The sequence below is a fragment of the Lolium rigidum genome, chromosome 5 (genome assembly GCF_022539505.1).
Source record: "Lolium rigidum isolate FL_2022 chromosome 5, APGP_CSIRO_Lrig_0.1, whole genome shotgun sequence".
NCBI lineage: Eukaryota > Viridiplantae > Streptophyta > Magnoliopsida > Poales > Poaceae > Lolium > Lolium rigidum.
This window is the reverse complement of record NC_061512.1, coordinates 34,591,517-34,611,389: the sequence shown is the minus strand read 5'-3', so window position 1 is coordinate 34,611,389 and position 19,873 is coordinate 34,591,517. Positions and strand designations below refer to the sequence as shown.

The window sequence follows — 19,873 nt, the reverse complement described above, 5'->3', positions numbered from 1 at the left end:
TACGCGTCATTTGCCTCCTCCCAGAACCCTCCGTCTGCGACTACTGCTTCGTGGCTGCCGCAAACGCCATGCTCGCCTGCCATTTTTTTCTCAAACTGGTTAGGAATGCGCTGCTTGCCGCGTGTTTGCCCTCCTAAGGCGGGAAAGCAAATATGAAGAACTGATGAAATTATGTAGTTAGATTTATCGTTTGGTTTGCAAGAGAAGCTCATGTGTTAAGTTCATGACAGTGTAATAGTATGTATTTAAGAAAGGGTATTGTGTCCGGTCTATTCTTACTTTCGTAATCCACCTCATATTAATATAACGTAGGGATATAGGTGAATTAGTTGTTAATCAAGATTGGCAGTACACATACATATATTTGAACAAGAGTAAATACATTGCCATTGAAACAATTCAAACAACTTAAACAACATCAACATCGCGTCAACTACTACGCTGGATGGAGATGGTTCACAACTTGACTCAACAGCTGATCTTGAACCATTAGAGGGATTGGTTCGCAACAATTCAAAGAATTTAAGTTTTAGAACCAAACCAGATGGACTCTGCATTAGAGGAGGATCATGTGTTGGAAACCTTAGGCTTTTGGTTGACAGGTGGCTTCTGTGGTTCCACACTGAGGTTACGTGAGCTGGACGACGCACATGATTACTAGGAGTCTTTAGGAATATGTTTGGTACAATTTTGATCTCTGCTGAGGATTTTAAGGCTTCCTAAAGAGAAAGATTTGTTTTGACCGGAGCTCAAACAGAACCATTGTCGGGCAGTGCTAATGATTGTATGGCCTTACTAGGACCAGAAAGATCTGCATTACTTGTTTCTTTCCTTTTGGAAGAGCTTGTTACCTGGATAGTCTTGAAATAGTTAGCTAAACAAATAATATTGATTTGGTGTACTGCAGAACTTCACTCATGTAAAAAAATGAGACAAAACATAACCAGAGAACACAAATGCCAGATCTGTTTGCCTTCTCTGAGGTAAGACTTCGATTTAACTTTATACATGTTTAGCACACCTGATGTGCAAATCTTTTGCCTCCACTTTCAAAAACAAAATTACACACCTGATGCCACATTGCACTTGGGGAAAGAAAATACCAGGGAAACCCAGCACTAGCAAACAAAGTACCACTACACCAAAACAATGGTCTAGCATACTGCCACCATGAGCATGGGGAGACCAATTAGCAAATGGAAACATCAGCAAAGTTATAGGGGATTCAGTTTATTAATAGTTTCACAGTTAATTATGTCCTTCTTTTGCTATAGTTTTCGACATCCTTAAAGTAATATCTAGTTATTAGGCACGTACACACCTCTAAATTTTTCGATAAAGACACACCTCTACATAAGAAAGGCATCAACATTTTATCAAGCAAGAATTGTAAAAAGTAATTCTACTTGAGCCATCCCCATTCAAAAGTTGTGCTATTTGCCATTTGGCACCGGTGCACCAGAGCTTGGAAGTTCATCGATGCTGATAACCTGATGCCATGCCGCACCCGTACCCAACGTCAACTTTTAAGTTGAGTAAGAGCATCTACAGCGGCGCACCCCAAATAGGCACCAGCAGCAGAAATTCTACATGAGTGTTCTTCCAATATGCGGGGGTAGCTCATACAAATCGACATCAAGTAGATCATGGCGCCAGTATGGCTGGGGCACTGGCCACCTGTGATAAAAAATACTTTTCTGATAGTTAGTTGCTGAACAGATACTATGCTACCACAAAGAGGTATTGAGGAGCAGATATAATCTACGTACCGGGTATGCTCATTAGGTCCCACTCCATGAAGCATGCCCATAGATCCACTGTCGATCAACATACTTTTTTCAACACATGTTCGTAGAAATAGGTATATGCCTACCCAAATAGCAACAAGTCATGGAAAATTACCTTTGTACTCGCCTATTGATCTCTTTCTTTAGAATTTCGACAATCTTATGCCTACGAAGAAAACAAGCTTCTTTTCCATCATAGTGATTCATGCCAACAAAAGCCCCATCAAAATTAATAAGGGGCCCTCCAATCCCAGCCTAATATAGAAACAAAATAGATGTCCCGGTTAATGGAGAAGGTGTAATGCCATACACATAGCAGTTTGCTAGACGTATTGATAAATCAACTAAAGAGATAAGTCATATGCATTCTTATCCAAACTATCTATAGCAACTGCTACCTCCATTCCAAAATAAGTGACTCAACTTTATCTAAATATGGATGTCTCTAGATGCATTTCAATGTGTAGATACATCCGTATCTAGAAAAGCTGAGTTGCCTATCTCCAGACGGTGGGAATACTATGTAAATAACGCCAAGCGAAATTTGCTGGTGTACCTTATTGATTTTGCAAGTGGAGAATCCATAATCTGACCTAAGCACGCAACGAACTTCCCCCTTTGTTGCCATTAAGAATCCTTCTTCAATTTGACGCCCTATAGCTACTACTGGTTTAAATAAATCCTCTTCACGGCAAAGATCAACTGGCCGAATGCCATGGATACCCTTATCAAGACTGACGATAGCAAGATTAATGCCTAAATGGTAGTATATTAATGTCCCCTTGGAATGTTGTCCTGGTGGAAGAAACACGTGAATCTGCAATAATAAAGTCACCTCAATAAACCATCATCTAACTTAAAGGATAAAGAAAACAGTTAGCAGGACCAACCGTTAAGTTTTTATCAATATCAGAGTGAACATCAGGACCTCTAACCAAACTGGCCGAAGTGAGAACGACAGGGCGCATGCCTTTAGTTCCAGGCCACTTTATAAGCAAGCCTGTGCATGCAAAACACCTCACACTTCCTACACATCATGACTTTAATCAATAGTTAGTGGAGATCAAATACTAGCACACGCAAGTAATAAGCATACAAGTACAAAAATTACCATTGAATGAAGTAAGTTTGACAACACTTCGGGATATGTTTGTAACAACGTCTCTTGGAAGTAGCCCCCAAATATACTCCCAAGAATCAGGGTTTGTCACCTTGTAAGGATAATCTTTCCATGCACGTAGTTCACCAAACTCCTCCTCAAATGCATTGAGCAATTCTCCATTGACTGGTTAAAGAAATAAGTACAGAAATTAGATACAAAAAAGTGCAGAAGGGAGAGGTCAGCAACATGGATGACTTACATTCAAGCACAAGTGGTGGTGGCATGGGATAGCCAGTGGACTTTAGCCGCTTAATTCTCCTCCAGAATCCTGATGCATCAAAAATAGTGCTCGAATGATATGTATGATAACATCCATAAAATATTCTGGGTGCACGCAACAGGTAACATTCAGACCTGAAGGGACTATGCTAAATACACCTGGAGGCAAGGAATATCCACGGAAGTCGATAGTTTCAGTACTGCAATAGAACACAATATATTTATTATGATAAAAATAAACACAGATGTACTAACCCAACTTCAAAAGAAACTTATAAACAATTGTACCAAATTTTCCAAAAAGAAACAAGTCAGGATAAAGGACTTAGCAGTCAAGCTTATAAATACTCAACAGAAGACATGAAAGGATTGAGCAGAGGCAGATGCCACAATATGAGTTAAATTGTCCATACTTTAAGCCAAACTAATTGTAATTACTCTTTCCTTGTTTAGACCAATACAGTCATTTTTTTTACGAAAAGGCAGTCGAGCCTGCTTTTCATTGCAATAGTAGAAGAGTACTAATGTAGAAGGAGTACAAATACCGTCATGATATCCTCAGCAATGAAGAAAGTGGACTACTTAGCAACAAGGATATACTGGCATAGGTATTCACCAGGTTGAGGTAACAATACGTTTTTATCAACCGACACTTCATGAAGTGTGTGTGAAAACTCTTTATAGGTCCAATCATATTAGTGCCTAAAAATGAAATTCAAAACGATGTGAGCTTATAAAGTAGAGCACTTACTTGAGAATCTGAAAATGATCCAAGCGTTCGCGAAGGACTCCCGGTGATATGAAGGAGACACTTTCAGCATTATCAATATGAAGAATCACCCCAAGAAACTTCCCATCATGATCGATGAGTGGTCCTCCAAGTGCAGCCTAGAATGGAAGTCATGTGATAGAGATTACAAAGGTAAAATGGAAAAAGAAAACTCCACCGATACAACAATGCATTTATTTGTTTCAAGTCTTCCATCATGCCAAAAAGTAAGAAAGCAATCAGCAGTGTACCTCTGTGATTTGCTCCCAACTTGCATCACCGTCTACAGTCACATACCCAGTCGTGACCATCAAACGGCCAGATTCAGAGGCGCGAGCAGCTGCTATTATCTTGTCATCAGAAGGCCGCGGTGCCTGAAGGTCAAGATCTACAGGACAGACATAATCCTCGCAGTTACAAGACGTGACAATAGCAATGCGTTCATCATATAATCCCAAGAACCCATCCCTATGTCTATTGTTTGGAAGACACACGTCAATCTGCAGCGATAAAAGCAGTACATCAGCACAGAATGATCACAATTAGGTTGGCGAAACAAAGCAAAATGCAATTATAACAACTTAGCAGCACCAACCCTCAATTTATCATCTAGATTTCTGTTTTTGTTAAATTCATCAACCAAACGTCTTCAAGTCACAAATCTTGTCAGGTCAAGTTTGCATGCCATCCCTGATGGTACAGCTACGCCTGAGCATGCAAATAACATCTTATCCCCTGCACAAGATCACGAGTGAAATCACTAACAAGCAACGGATACATATACTTGTGGAGAATGCATGAACATAAAGCAGTAGAATCACCTTCAAACAAAGCAAGGGAGACAACAATGCTAGACAGTTGTGCAGTCATGTGCTTGGTGACCCCGACTGCTTGAAGTGCTTCATCCCCAGGAGATCCTGGAATGCCAAACTCTTTCTCTTGGAAAGGAATGCTTGAAGGAACTTGATCAGGATGTTCCAACTTGAAAATTCGTTCATACTCAGCATCCTCGATAGCCCTTAACGCTACGAATTCCTTCCGCACTAAACAAAGAACATGATACAACTACCACTGTGAGTACCCTATCTGAGCTAATGCGCAAGAAAAAGGAAGAATAGTAACTTGAAACCAGTGACCCACATTTTATCGACTTCTCTATTCGTTTGTCCAACCAACCAACCCTCCTTTTTCTTCTGCCATCACCCCCACTCGAAATCAGTGACTCGAGTCTGTTCCTTCTGGCTATGGTCCTCTCCTCCCTACTCAAGCCTCTTGTGCAATCAATAACTATCTTCTTTGCAGGCCTGAAGCAGAAAGTGGAGGTAAACGCTTAGCAGTACAACTAAGGTGATCGTAGTCCCCAGTACATCGTTACTTGTTATTTTCCCACATTCAATCATAATAAGGTATGCGGGGGAATTGACCTAGGCTCCATACCTAGTTCCCAAAGGCTGTTCAAAGATTGTAATCGAAAATTGGTGGAGCGAATTGCTGCGATTACAGAGAGGGGTACACAAAAAAGATACTACTTAATTTCTTCGAACGACAGTGCGAACACTAGATCTACGACAGAAGAGTAAGAAGAATACGAAGAAGAAGAAGAAGAAGAAGGCAAAAGCCCTACTTATGGGTCGATCGGAAGCACAATTCGAAGAGCTCGGTGAGCAATAAATAGCACCGGAACAGTAAAGAATAGATACTTACATCGCACGAGATGATTTGGCGCGCCGAACAAGGGAGGGAAAGGCACGAAGGGGCCGGGAAGCGCAGGGCGAGGATCCGGCGAGATTAAACAGGCGACACGAGGCGATGGAATTAACCTAAGCTTTGGTCACACGGCTGGTGAGAATACTCCGTGTCTCCGTCCATCATCTCTCTTCAATATATCCAACGGCCTGGTTTTAATTACATCAATCAATTATTTTCCTCCGACTAGTAAGATTGCACGTGTAACACACGTCTCTTAAAATACGTCACGTGTTTTCTTTAATCCTATTTATCTTTTCTACTAAGTGTACTTTTTCCAAATCTTTATTTAGTGAGCTATTTAAATAGGTTGATCCGCCACATACGACATCTTTTGAAGTTCAAGGGATCCATAGTGGTTACGCCATCTTCGAAGTCTGCTCTTCTCACACCATATATCATCGTTCATTTCTTAGTCAACTATAGAAAATAATTTTTGTCCTAAACTATTTTATACAAACTGGACATAATTAGTTTTTAAATAATAGTAAGACAAAGGATAAGTATCATGATAGAGTGAAATACATATTCAGGAATGTCGGACAAAATATATTTCGTCCAATACTACATAAATTTTAACATCTACAAACCACATAATGATAGCACGTAGGATTTTAAGGATGCATTTCATTAATATAATCAATTAAAAATACCAAATAATATTAGAAGATTTAAAAATCACGTAAAAAATACGAAATGATATTAAAAGATTTAAAATTTAAGTAGCAAACATGATGTTTAAATTTTTTAATATATTTAATCCTAAAGTTAGTTTGACCAAAGATAATACCTAACATTAGTTTATTCAAAACTGAAACCGAAGAGATTTTTTGCTTTTGATCTATTTTAAAAAGCTTGAAAATGATAAGACCCACTGGGAAGTCTATATATTTTTTAAATAACTAACCTAGGTGGAAAAAAATAAAGGAGAGATAGTCCGTACATGGTAGATGTAGGTGTAGCTGTTAGACGAACATATCACTTAGTCCAGCGGAAAGAAAAGAAAAGAAATAAAAAAGGCTAAATCGCACATCGTCTTCACTTTCTCAAGCTCCCCATGTCTGCTCTGCTCCCTCCCGCCGCCGGCGCAGAGGCCGCCGCCGGCCCTGCACCTCCGCTGCTGGCGCGAGGGCCTCACATCCCCTGCCTCACCCACTCTATCTCCCCTGCCCGCTGCCGCTAGCTCGCCACGACCAGCCCCTCTCCTGCCTCCCCGCTGTTGCCGCCCTTTCCTCGCGCCGGCGGCACACAAGATTCCAGTCACCGAAGAGTCCGAGTCGGCACTGGAGATCCTGTGAAGAGCAGAAGGCACCAAGATCGGCATGCTCGTGGTAGGCCAGCCGGCGCTGAGCTAGAAGCTTAGTGAGGTCTCCATCTTATTCGCGGTGCGGCCAACGCTCGCGCGTTGGAAGGCTCCAAGGCGCCGGACTCCTCCTCCCGCGGGACAAGAGCCGGTGAATCTTAGCAATCGCAGATGGATTCCAGCGAGGATGCCTTGCTCTAGTCCTATCACTTCCGTGCCTCTCCAGTGCTTAAAGGTAATCTTCTATCTATTCCCTCGATTGTACTTTGATACCTGAATTTGATTGGGACCCAGCTTGATTATATGGCTGGAGAGCTTCCCCAATGCATGTATTGCACTAATGAAGTTGTGGAACTCTATATATGCGTGTTTGATCCTATGGGCATCAGCTCGCTTGCATATATTGTGTGATGCATCTCTCTGTTGGTGATGGGATTATTTAGTTGTCCAACTTCCTGATTAGAAATACTTGGTAAACTGTGTGGTACGATAAATTTCGTCGCTTGGATATGATAGATTAATGATGTACAACTCATGAAAATGAAAACCTTCCAGAAAGTGTGTTTCTTACGGCCTGAGAACTGAAAAGTCCATCCATGTACTTGTTCCTGTACCAAAATTCGTGGTATGCCTTTTTTCTTCTTAATAGATTTTGAATTTCGGCTGCATGATGCAAATCCATGGTAATTGCCATGCCCAATTTATCATAGAGTGCATATTTTGCCATTTCATCAAAACTTAATAAAACTGAAAGTACAATATGTACTTTTGAGCTTGATTTAGCATGCATAGACAATTATTATAAAGGTGTATATGCTAGGATGATTGATCTACTGGTGTGGCTAGATTACTGGAATGAATTTGTCATGGATTTATTTGAAGCTCACAATCAAATCGATCTACTTAGCTATACCCAACTATCTAATATATGCATTTTGTTAAAAGACAATTTTTACTGCTCTACATTATTTATTTGGTTGTTTCTTGCTTTGTGAAATCCTTCTTCTCTTACTCAAGTCTTGTATCATTTTGGTAACATCTATGCATAATTTGTAGGCTCAAATGATTCCATGAGCTGTTGATGGTACTGGTACAACTATTAATCATAGGATGCAGCTTTATTCAGGTCCACTATCAACATTTTAAATGTTGATGATTTGTCGGATGGCTAAATTTGAGGAGGTACTGTGGAAGATGAAAATGGCAATATTGCATGCGACACAAGGAAGATAATGATGTCCTTGTCCAGTATATATAAGGTTTGTTGCTAATTGCCAATATGTTGAGGTTCTTTACAAGGTGTGCAATCACACAACTAACATGCAACTTATTTTCTAAATTCTTATGCTAGATCATGAGGGGAACACTGACCTATTTGTGTCATGAGGGAAACATGATCAATAGTAGAGGATTGGGGTACATCCATGTTAAGAACGTGAGCTTCAGATTTCTTCTGGAGTCTGTCCTGCCGTTGTTTCTTGCGGTATTCTTCTTTCTTATCTTCAAATAGGCTACCATACCATCCCTGTTCAGTTCGTTTCTTCCATCCGACAATAATTTCTTCAGCTGGATGATTAGTCCCTAGTGAGCTTGCAGGCATATCAGTTCCATCTGGCATACAACAGGAAATCATGAACCCATAAATTAGAAACAGGTGATCAATAAACATAATAGGATCTGAAGGGTATGATTGTACCATTGTTATGTGTGTTCATTACAGTTTGCTGACGGGCTATACGCTGTCTCTGTAGGTACTCCGCTTTCTTCTCATCAAACAATCGGGCATACCAGCTCAGTTTCTTTTCTGACTGTACACTCGAGGTACTGGCATTCTTCTCTATAGCACGTGGCTGTATTTTCTTCATGTGCAAGAGCTGTGATTTAAAAAGGTCCAATGTGAAATCATGGGGGAACAATATATTCATTCAGTAATAAACATATAAAAGGAATGTGGGACAGTACAATTGCACAAAACTGAAAGTTTTTTTTTTTAATGGAGGACAGTGCAATCGCACATCTATAAACAGTAAGAGATCAATTCATCGTGTCACAAAGAAATCTTCCAATAATCGAACAACAGGGATAGATAAATTCAATGGAAATCTTTTAGTGGAGATCAAAATAACTTCAGTATTATATCTGGTTGCATCTCATCTCATTCATCAGTAGAAAATCAATTATTTCTTTAGGATTAGTAGCTACAGGTGCAGATTGTAGAAACTGAATAAGACAATGATATGCTGATTCTAATTTATAAGATACCGACATGCTGATTTAATACAAACATGCTAAAGGTGCAACAACAGGTCGTGGTTGATCTGCCCAACTACATCAGGAGAACATGAGCAAACTTATCTGAAGATACATCCTTTGGGTTTCGTCCAAGTGTGGCATGCAAATTTTGAAGCAACCGGTAACTGCTTTACAGTTGGTAAATTCATGTTCTAGTATTATGGAGATAGTATGTAAATAGATGCAGCAACACTGAAACTGGCTTAATGTAAATTCAAGTTAAATTTATTTGTACCCACATGTGCATGTATCCTTGGCGGTTGTGGCACTTGGTTCTTCGACGACGTCTGGGCAACTTGCTTTCTCAACAGCGGCTCCGGCTCTGGGGCAATTGCTTCGTCGATGGCCGCTGAGCACTTGCGTCCGCGATGGTGGCTGGGGCAGTTTCTTCGTACGTCGACGACGGCTGGGCAGTTGCGTCCTCGGCGGCGGCTAGGGCTCCTGCGTCCTCGATGGCTCGATGGCCAACGGACGGCGAGAAGCCTGGGGCGCATGGAGCGGAAGGTGCGGAGGCCCAAGTGGAGGCATGGATGATGGGTCGCGGCTACACCGGCGTAGAGGATGGGCAGCGGCGTGGACGCAAGGGAGAGGGTTGTCGTGGGTATATGGTGCGGTTTTTAATTTAGCGAATGGTTACCTAATTATTAGTGGACGTGGGATTGGAGAGGGGATGCGCTCAACGCGTTGAGCACCTCAACATTGGGAAGTTTTGGGTCGTCAGATCTCGTGAATGTATGGCTCAGATTGGTTGGATCTGCCTCTCTCTCTCTTTTTATATTAGTGGAGATATGCCCACATATTTGCGGACGGAATTCCCGAAATTTCCGGTCCATTACTTGACTTCTTCCTCGCCGGCCTCCCCAAAACGCATACCCAGTCGAGCCACCGCGACCCTCCGATGGTTGCTGCCCTATTCTTCCCGCCTCTCCTCATCACTCTAGGCCCGCCTCCACCTGGTTCATCTAGAGCGCCGGCACGCACACATGAAGCTAGGTCCGCCGCGGGGAGACGCTGTTGAAGCGTCATCACTGACCGGTTGCATAGCGTAGTAGGTTTCAGTGGCAGGGACCTCTTCGACGTTACGGTCCCTACCAGAGGCTCTCAATTTTGGAACTCCATTCAGAAGATTAAATGGTACTTCAAATTGGGAGCCAAACACGTGGCGCGCAATGGGAGGCGCACCAGGTTCTGGCTGGACTGGTGGACCGGGAGGGGTCCTTTTATGGCCAGGTTCCCGCACCTGTTCAGTTGCTGCACGGATCCGTTGATTTCGGTGTTCGATGCCAGACCACCGGATGGGCACCCTGGGGAATGGGGAGTAACGTTTCGGTGGCAATTTGGGATGGTGGAAACGGTTGAATGGGACAACCTACGACGGGATGCCATGGGTTGGCAACCGGGCCTGGAGGAGGACAAGGTGTCTTGGTCCCTTGACGCTTCAGGGGCCTACACCACCCACAGTTCGGTTTATTTTGCACTGACGCAGGGAGCGACGGTCACTTGTTTCAAAGAAGCTTGGCGCACCAGGGTTCTCCCTAAGATCCGCGTGTTTCTTTGGCAACTAATCCGTGGAAGGCTGCCCTCCGCTGAGCAAGTTGCCAAACGCCACGGACCCTCGGACGGGAGGTGCGCTCTTTGTCAGGAGATTGAAGATTATAACCACATCTTCTTCTCCTGTCCCATCGCCAAACTCATGTGGGCTGGGGTTAGGGAACTCCTCCACTGCGACTGGAACCCCACAGGGCCGGGGGAGTTCATTGCAATCGCCCAGGGCCTATACGGCCCCCTTCGTAGGCTAGTTTGGTTCACGTTTTCAGCCATGTGCTGGACTCTGTGGAACACGCGCAACAAGCTAATCTTTGAAGGAAAGATGATCGGGAACCCGGCTGATGTTTTTTATCACATGCTCATTCATATGCAGTCATGGAGGGTTCTGGTCAGACAGAAGGACCGGGCGATGCTGGACGCGGCGGTGGACGACGTCAGGAGACTCTACGCGCGACTACGGGCTGAGTAGCGGAGGACCCGTGCGGCGACTCGACCAAGGACTTGCTTCAGCTCCTACCTAGTTTGGTTAAGTCCTCCTCTGTGTTGCTCCGATCGGCTTTGTATCCGGTGTTTAGTGTGTCTTCTGGACCTGGGAGGGTCGAACTTGTGACGCCATGGGCTTGTTGTGTGTGCGTGATCTGTATAACTTTAATGTACCGTTGCCAGGAGGACTTTATTTATAAAGCCGGGCCATGAGGCCTTCTGTTTAAAAGTGGCAGCTCAACCGGGCTTGCAAGGCTCCAATCCGCGGCCAAAGCTGCGGACGGTAGGCTTATTTCACCGGCCGCTCACCATCACTGTCTCGATCAAATTTACTAGCCGATTCATATAATCCATATGTGCTCATACCTTCCATCTTTTAGGTTTCACTGCAACACGACACACGAGCCCTGGTGGTTTTGAAGGCTCGAGACAGCACTGCAAAAAAAAGGCACGAGGGAAAACTCCATCGGGGAAACTACAGATCCGACGCATTTTTTCGCGCTGCGCATCGGTATCTGCCACGCCCTATTGTACACGGCATTAGATCATCTTCAGATGCGTCCCCCAAAGGTATTTGGGCCGCGCCGGGTATTTTTTTCTTCCTAGCCCCGCGTCCCAAAGGGCCTTCCCGTCCGGCGCGGCCCAATACGGTGTCCGGCGTCCCGAGCCCGACCCCGGTCCACAGGAGATGTTCCGGGCACGCCGGACACAACGAAAAGCGAGGCGAGGAGACGCGGGACCGATGCGTTAGCGAAACACGAACGAAGCATCGCAGCTTTGCCTTAATGGCGACGGAGGGGCAGGCGAGACGTCCCATCGGCGCTACGCAACCTCCACGCGTCGCCGGCGTTCGCACGCCACCGCGCGTTCCTGCTCTTTCTTCCCGCCGCTTCTGGCCTCTTCCCGCGCTTTCTTCCCGCCTCTTCTCGCGACGCCGGCGTCTATAAAAGGCCTCCCCCGCTCAATGTTAGCCACCACAGCCGCCGGCACCCCTTTCTCCGCCGCAAGCACATCCCTCGTCGCACACACACCACCTACGCAATGATGAACCGTGCCGGCGCCGGCCAGTTCCCTCCACCACTGTCTCCACCACCACCTCCACCACCGCAGGAGTTCGACGTCAACCCGGAAGCTATGCAGAATGAAGCGTGGGAGGAGGTGGCGCTGGCGGACACCATAGAGGTGTTCGATGCCGCCACGGTGGAAGAGGCGCGGCGGCACCGTGCAGAGGAGATGGGCGAGCGGTCGCGTGCAGAGCGGGAGCTCCTTCACCGTGAGCGGCGGGAGGCGCTGGAGCAGCGGCTGCCGGAGGAGGCGGCGGTAGCGGAGGCGGCCTGGGCGGCGGAGGCGGATGCGTTGGCGGCGGAGGCGGATGCGTTGGCGGCGCAAATGGAGGAGGAGGAGGACGACGAGGCGGAGGCGGAGGGGGAGGAGGACGACGACGACGGCTTCGACTGGTCCGACGATGATGGGCCAAACCCGGAGGAGGCGGCGGCGCAGCAACGAGCGCTCGTCGAGTCGTTCGAGTCGCAAAAGAAGCTATAGGACGACGCCCGTGCCTGCGAAGACGAGCAGATTCGCCACGCCGTCGAACTCTCCCTCCAAGCGGCGCAGGAGGGGAGGGCAGGCGACGACGCACTGATCGTGCACCAGCGTCTTCTCGTCACGCTCCGTAGGGAGAGGCGGCGCGCGGCGCAGGAGCTGCGGCGAAGGGGAGGCTACGACGGGGCGGGGCCGTCGAACGCACCGCCGGGCGGCCAGTAGGCTAGGTTAGATAATCTAGCCGTTTTCATTCAATCTTGTAAAATATAATCAAATTTGAATGAAAACCTTTATTTTCGTGCACTTTTATTTATTTAGGGGGCGCGTTTGGGGGACGCGGCTGGGGAGCGACGTCTCCCAATCGCGGCACGAAGAAAACGCGTCCCCCAAACGCTCGATCCGACGCTGTTTTGGGGACGCGGCTGAAGATGCTCTTAAGATTGAAACTCCACTGTGCATGAATATAGGGATAAGGGCTGCGTAAATCCCTTGCCCTAACTATGTTCTCGTTAGCGCCGCCAAACTCTTAATTACAATTGAGTAGCGAATCCATGTTCACTTACACTCAAAGCATAATTTCATTCGGGTTTCGTTGATTCTATCAATGGTACCGGGGATGAGGTCCCTGTTGATCTGGAAGAAAAAAAAGCATAATTTCATTTCATTTAAGACATAAAATTTCATTTCATTTAAAACATAAAATTTCATTTACAACTATTATCTTTAAGATATAAAATTCCATTACATATGGATATCATTGCTAACTACTAATTGTGCATCATTTCCTTAAAAGGAATCTTAAGAAAATCCTGCATAGATGTCGTACAAACCGACTAGTAGAAAATAAATCTATTTAGGAAAAATCTCTTAGACGTGAACACACCTTTGTGTGTGTTGAATAAGGGTTATGTTAAAAAAAATTGATTGAAAAAAATATAGGCTGCACTAGAAGCACATTATCTAATCTATGGAAAGAACATTTTGTTACATTGTAAGCAAAAAATCGTAGTTATATAAGCTTATGTTACACGGAAGCAAATTTTACTTGCACCGGAAGTAAAATGGTGTATCTTTGGAATGAAACTTTCATCTCGGAAACAGCGATTGGTTGGTAAGGAAGCAACTTATATAGTAGCATGGAGTTTTATTTTATTAGAGTTGATCCTTTTATTTTAATAAAATGTTACCTAAAATTCCAAAAAATGTTTAATCACTGAGTAGTTAAAATAAAACCCCACATAATTAGCATTACGATCCTATTTGATTCGTATGATTCTTAGAACTGCTCAAAATTTTCTTGGGCCTTTCATTAATGATCTGGTCTTCAATTCCCAAAGCGCTTTCATCAAGAAGGGAATCATCCATGATAATCTCCTATAGAGGAAAACCCCAAGCGTCCTTTTCAAGCTCGATATTCGCATGGCGTTTGACTCCATATGGTGCATTAAATCATTGCTCTCCTTCAACGAAGAGCATCTCTTAGCATCTTCCACAATTGGATAACCTCCTTATTCATCACGTCATCCTCGTGTTTGCTTCTTAATGGTGTGGCCGGCCCCCCCTTTTGCTCATAGTCGTGGGCCACTGCAGGGTGACCCGCTCTCGTAGCTTCTAGTCATCACTGGCGTCGACCCACACCAACAAATCCTTGAGATGGCACTTCTCACGGCTTAGTTCACAAGACCCGAGGACAGGTCACCATTTTGTGGACCTCCTAATATGCCAATGATGCAGAGATATTTGTGGCCCCTTGCAAAGATGATATTCAAAACCTCAAGAGTATTCTTCATGCTTTCGAAGATGTCACCGGATTATGTACCAACTTCATCAAGAGCTATGATGTCCCTATTCGCTGTATTAACCTTCACTTGGACTCAATCCTCGATGACCTTCCGGTTGAACGAGCTTCCTTTTGCATTAAGTACCTCGGGCTTCAACTTTTGGCTTAGCAACTTCCACGGGAGGACTTTTAACACCTTGAGGATAAATTTTTTGGTAAAATCCGAACATGGAATGGAAAATACATCAACATGCCTGGCCGCACCACCCTCATCAAGCCCGTCCTCTCCTCGCAAGGAATCTATCACCTTACCTCTCAACATACCACCAGGTGTCACCAACAACGTGAAGAAAATTGAAAGGGCTTTTCTTTGGCCGGCCACATGCACGGTCTCGGGTGGGCAAATCAAATTTAATTGAGAGACGGTGTGCCGTACTAAATCCTTTGAGGATTAGAAGTGCTTCACATTTAATAGTTTAGGCGTGCTCTTAGGCTCCGGTGGCCGTGGCTCGAGTGGATGGATGGTGCAAAATTTTGGGTGGGCATGAGGAACCCATGTATGGAGGAGGACCACTAGTGGAAAACATGCCTTTAGTCCTGGTTTATTTGGGCCTTTAGTCCCAGTTTTGCAACCGGGACTACGGCTTCGGGACTAAAGGCCCCCCCCCCTTTAGTCCCGGTTCAAAAATAAACCGGGACTAAAGGGTTCTCCACGTGGTGCGGCCAGAGGGCTCGTGGTGGAGGCCCTTTGGTCCCGGTTCGTCATACAAACTGAGATTAAAGGGTCTCTGCCGTGGCAGAGAAACTCTGCCGCGGCAGAGTTTCAGGGTTTTATGTTATTCTTTCAAATCTGCAATGCATACATCATTCAAGAAACCACAACATCGTCATGAATATATAGACATCGTCATGAAATATGTACAGTACACGTAACGCATGTTTACAATATAAATTAAGTCGATCCTCTTTACCATATCTCTATTTTTTTAATCTCTAATGTCATATATGATCTCCCGATGGTATGCTCCAGTTGGAGCTATGACATCCCTAACTAAGAATCCCGCAATTTCATCTTGAATTGCTCGTATGCGATCCTCCGTTAGGAGAGAGTCCCGCACGCGTTCCATATAATTTGAAAAAAGGAGATCAATATATATGAATGGAACTCAATACAATTGGTGGTAATAAAATAAGATTGTGAAATATTGTTCACCTACATGAAGGGCATGTAAAATCTTTTCCGGCTCCCGGTGAACGGCCATCTCGCGAATAAACTCGCAGACGTAGTATCCACATAGGTTATTCCCGGGTTCCTGCTTCAAACACTTTATGAAAAATAGTTCGATCAAACTAATATCAAGCATGATAATGCATGGTAATGAAACAAAAAAACATAGAGATTCGCGGACAGAGCTATATATAGTACTACTTACAGGATAATCTTTAAATGTAAGATCCGGTTTCCATTCACCCCTAGCAGTTGTCAACACCCGGATTTTTAAGTCCAGATGCCTATTATGCCATACATCGCAATCCCAGGAAGATTGTTTTTGCGAGACATAACAGTTGAATATCATAGAGTCATCATTCATTACAACACCATAATAGTCTTACAATAAAAAGGATCACATGATCCAGTCTCATTACAACACTTGATCTAAGGATCAATACATAACACATAGCGGAAGCGAAGTCGTAGAAGTCCATCAAATCCACATGCAACGCTTGACGTTAGAAGACGATCCTAGTTATCGTAGACGTCCTGTTGTCCGTCATCCTGATACTGTTGCTCCTCTTCATAGTCTGGCCATTCGAATAGCCAGGGACACAGCCGTGAGTACTTTCAAGTACTCGCAAACTAATACTAGTGTAAGTACTAACAATTAGTGAGAGGGTTCTAAGCTCTAAGTTTATTTGCATAAAGCCAATTTTATTTCATAAGCATTTAGTAAACAAGACCCCTCATTTGCTAACTAACTCAAGTGGGAACATTAGTGTCATTCCCACAACTCTGTTGTGATTCAAAACAAAATCACCTTTCATATTCAAAACACAAGTCACTCTTTTGGAAAAGTTCTGATGACGGAACAGTATGGCCTTTCCAACTGTCCATGACCGAGGACGCGGCTATTCGAATAGGTTTACACTCTGCAGAGGTTGCACACTTGTGCCACAACATTTGATTACATCCGTCAGGGATAACCCTGAATAATCATAACTCAGTATGCGGATCATCAACCATTAACCTTTCACTTACACATCCTAGTATAGGCACCTCTCCCCATGAGCTTGGCCTCCCAGTGATAACCAACTGCTATCCTGGGAACTGCACAGGGCTTGGGTAAGACATTCAACTCTTTTCACGCCATTTCACTTTCAGCGTAGGCAGCCTCGGCATAACCTCTATGACGCTTGTTCAGAGGGAACCCATACTAAAATACATAAATTTCCAGCTAAAGCCTTACCCATAATCAGGTATTGTGGGGGTACTCAAAAATTGGAATGGTATCGCATCCGAACCCAATCATCAGTGTTTATCAAAATCACCATGCCATTCAAGTCATATTCACCTTCAAAATCTTTCAATAGAATGACTCATCATTCCAAGGTTTTCAAATTCAAAAGATTTACATGTTCCCAGCTAGAGTAGTCACTTTTAGTTTAGCACTAGCAACTAGTCATGAGGGGTGCTAACTAGCTTGTAGCTCTCTAGGCTAACTTTGATGTTCTTGCACTACTCTTTATCTAAACTCAAGTTAACTATAAAAGTAAGACTTGGGAAAATCAAAGTAAAGCTTTGAGAGATAAAAACTGGGACTTGTAAAGTAAAACACAAAGTAGTGTGGTATGAGTGCCCTGCTCAAGTTGAGTTTGCACTAGGGTAACTTGCAAGAGTATAGCTTGCCTTGATTGGTACAGTGGTCAAAGCTTTCTTCTTCTTCCTGGTAGTAGACCTCCTCCTCCTGGTATTCCTCGGTACTAGCGTCTATAAACGGATACGAAGTATACAATCACCAAACAAATCTTAAGGGCTAGACAAAACACACAAATGGGTCACACAAACCATCATAGCATCACACCCTTAATCACAAGGGGTTGGCTTTGTGTTTAAGAAAACTTGTAAGAGAAATAATTTCCTCTCATTGAATCTTATTAAGATTTAATTTACTTAAATAATAAGTGTGAGCTTATGTTGACCAAGGTCAACACTTCACCCTTATTATTTGAGAAAAAGGATTTAAATGAGGTACTAAACCTCATGCAATTTAAACACTACTATTGCAACAATTTAATATCTCTAAGTAATCCACTATGAGGTGCTATAGACCAAAGTCAACACTTCATATGGAATTGCTTAGGACCATGATTTAAATGAGAGGGAACCTCTCATACTATTTAAGAAATAATTTTGGATAATTTTAAATGGGCTAGAAATAGCCACATAGCCATTATTTTGCTCTAGCCCATCATCATGCAAACAACTATGTTATCTTTTTACATATTCATGTAGAGTATGTGAAATGTGATTTATGAGAGTTGGAATCAACTCAAAATCTCTTATGGTTGATTTTTAATAATTGTTTGAATTTGCAAAAGGCTCTGCCTTGTTATTTTTGCTACATTAATTCTACAAAAGTTCTAGGGTTGATGCCAGTGGGGTTGGTTAGAGCTTTTCACAAGATTTCCAACAATACCAAATTCATAAAATTTGGCCCAGTGGATCTTTCTAATTTTAAATTTGAAATTGGAACCAGGGTTCAATTCAAACTGAAAAGATTAAACCACATTTGAATTGTTGGGCTTGCGCGGGAAAACGACACGGGCCACAGAGAAAAAGAAAACTGGGCCGGCCCAGCTGCGCGTCTCGCGCGAGTGGGCTGCCTGATAGAGGGGTCCACCGGTCAGTGGCGCATAACCAGCGAAACGGTAAGTTCTTTTCTGGGACGTAGGATTAGAACACGATCTAACGGCTCACGTGCATCGTCGTCTCCGGCGAGAGGCGGGCTTACTGGCGGCGTGAGCAGGGGGTCGGGGAGCTCACCGGCGCTCCGGCGGTCATCGACGAGGTGCGCGGCGATGTTGTGGTCGACGGCGAGGCTCCAGGTACAAGCGGCGTCGCTGGAGGTGGCGCCAATCGTCTCCTCCTTCTGCGGCGGCTCCACGGGCTCCGACGGTGCAATTGGATGGCTCTGGTGGGCAATGTTGAGGGGGAGAGGGTGGAGGAGGTCGAGTGAGAGGAGGGGAGGCTGATGGTGTGATGGATTGAGAGAGGGGAGTGCCCCTTTTATAGCGGCGAGGCGAGGCCGTGGTGCTGCGGCGAGGTCACCCATGGCGACGCGTCTACAGGGACGCGGCGAGCTGGGCGATGACGCAGGGAGGTGTGCGACGTCATGGCGACCACGACAGGCTTGACGGTGGTGAAAACCATGCAGTGACGCGCACGGGAGCTTGACGGAAGCTTGCAGTACGGCGGCGAAAGTCGTCGACGATGGCGTCGTCTACTTTCCTCTCCGGCGCAGGTGAGTGTGTCTGGCATGTAGCTGGTGTCGTGGCGGAGCTGCTGGCGCAAGGAGAAGTCAAATGGAGGACGAGCGTGACGAGGGCGAGTCGTGCTCTGGCGCACTCCGGGGCGTGTCGTGACGCGCTCTGGCGCTCACTGGACGTCACTGGGCGCGTGCTTTCCGGCCAGTGGCGTGCTCTCCTTCATCGATGGCGAGTACCAGGGTGCTCAGGAGAGTGGGAGGGAAGTCCAGGACATGATGATGCATGGTTGAAGTGAGTGGAGAGGAGAGTTGGCAAGGTGATGACATAGGGGCTCGGCATGATCATCATTTGGTCAATTTTGTACTTGGCACAGTGGTGTAAAGGGCTGGGTTTGGTCCAGGGGATGGAGGAGAGTGTCTTTGCTGACTTGAGCAAGATGGTTTAGTCTAAAACCCAAAGGATTATAGCATGTGTTGAGTTGGCAGAATTGTGCACATATGGTGCTCGACCAAATGGCCGCAAGAGATGAACTTTGGAATTTTGCAAAGATTTTTGGTGGAGTTTATTCAAATAATATTTGGAACACAATGGTGGTAGTGGTGTGCAAAATTGAGTTGATTTGTGAAATTTCAAAATGGGCATAATCTTAATTCTGTTTTGGTGTTGCTACTTTGCTTGATGATATTAAGAAATTGAGAAAGAATTTGCAGGGATGGTCTTGACCAAAGTTGTTCACCTTGATGAGGTCTTGGATGAG

The 19,873-nt window shown here is 44.7% G+C and overlaps 1 protein-coding gene and 3 long non-coding RNA genes across 8 annotated transcripts; 1 reads left to right on the top strand and 3 right to left on the bottom strand.

Moving 5' to 3' along the window:
- Positions 1-1,564: 1,564 nt before the first annotated feature.
- On the bottom strand, positions 1,565-3,173 carry LOC124655839. Its single transcript, XM_047194674.1, has 7 exons — positions 3,149-3,173; positions 2,899-3,072; positions 2,678-2,814; positions 2,344-2,604; positions 1,903-2,042; positions 1,770-1,817; positions 1,565-1,677 (listed from the first exon to the last, which is right to left on the bottom strand). The coding sequence occupies exons 1-7, from the start codon at positions 3,171-3,173 to the stop codon at positions 1,587-1,589; spliced, it is 876 nt and encodes a 291-aa protein (XP_047050630.1). The 3' UTR covers positions 1,565-1,586.
- Positions 3,174-4,194: 1,021 nt separating this feature from the next.
- LOC124651542 lies at positions 4,195-4,964 on the bottom strand. Its single transcript, XR_006987438.1, has 3 exons — positions 4,759-4,964; positions 4,533-4,672; positions 4,195-4,437 (listed from the first exon to the last, which is right to left on the bottom strand). It is a non-coding gene; the product is annotated as an uncharacterized LOC124651542 (long non-coding RNA).
- Positions 4,965-8,046: 3,082 nt separating this feature from the next.
- Positions 8,047-9,655, top strand: LOC124654645. Of its 5 annotated transcripts, XR_006988407.1 has the most exons (6): positions 8,047-8,245; positions 8,338-8,469; positions 8,583-8,640; positions 8,738-8,807; positions 9,281-9,399; positions 9,498-9,655. It is a non-coding gene; the product is annotated as an uncharacterized LOC124654645 (long non-coding RNA). The 5 variants fall into 5 exon arrangements; XR_006988405.1 differs by having other exon boundaries at positions 9,293-9,655; XR_006988404.1 differs by having other exon boundaries at positions 9,281-9,655.
- On the bottom strand, positions 8,152-9,655 carry LOC124654646. Its single transcript, XR_006988409.1, has 3 exons — positions 9,518-9,655; positions 8,683-8,860; positions 8,152-8,597 (listed from the first exon to the last, which is right to left on the bottom strand). It is a non-coding gene; the product is annotated as an uncharacterized LOC124654646 (long non-coding RNA).
- Positions 9,656-19,873: the final 10,218 nt, after the last annotated feature.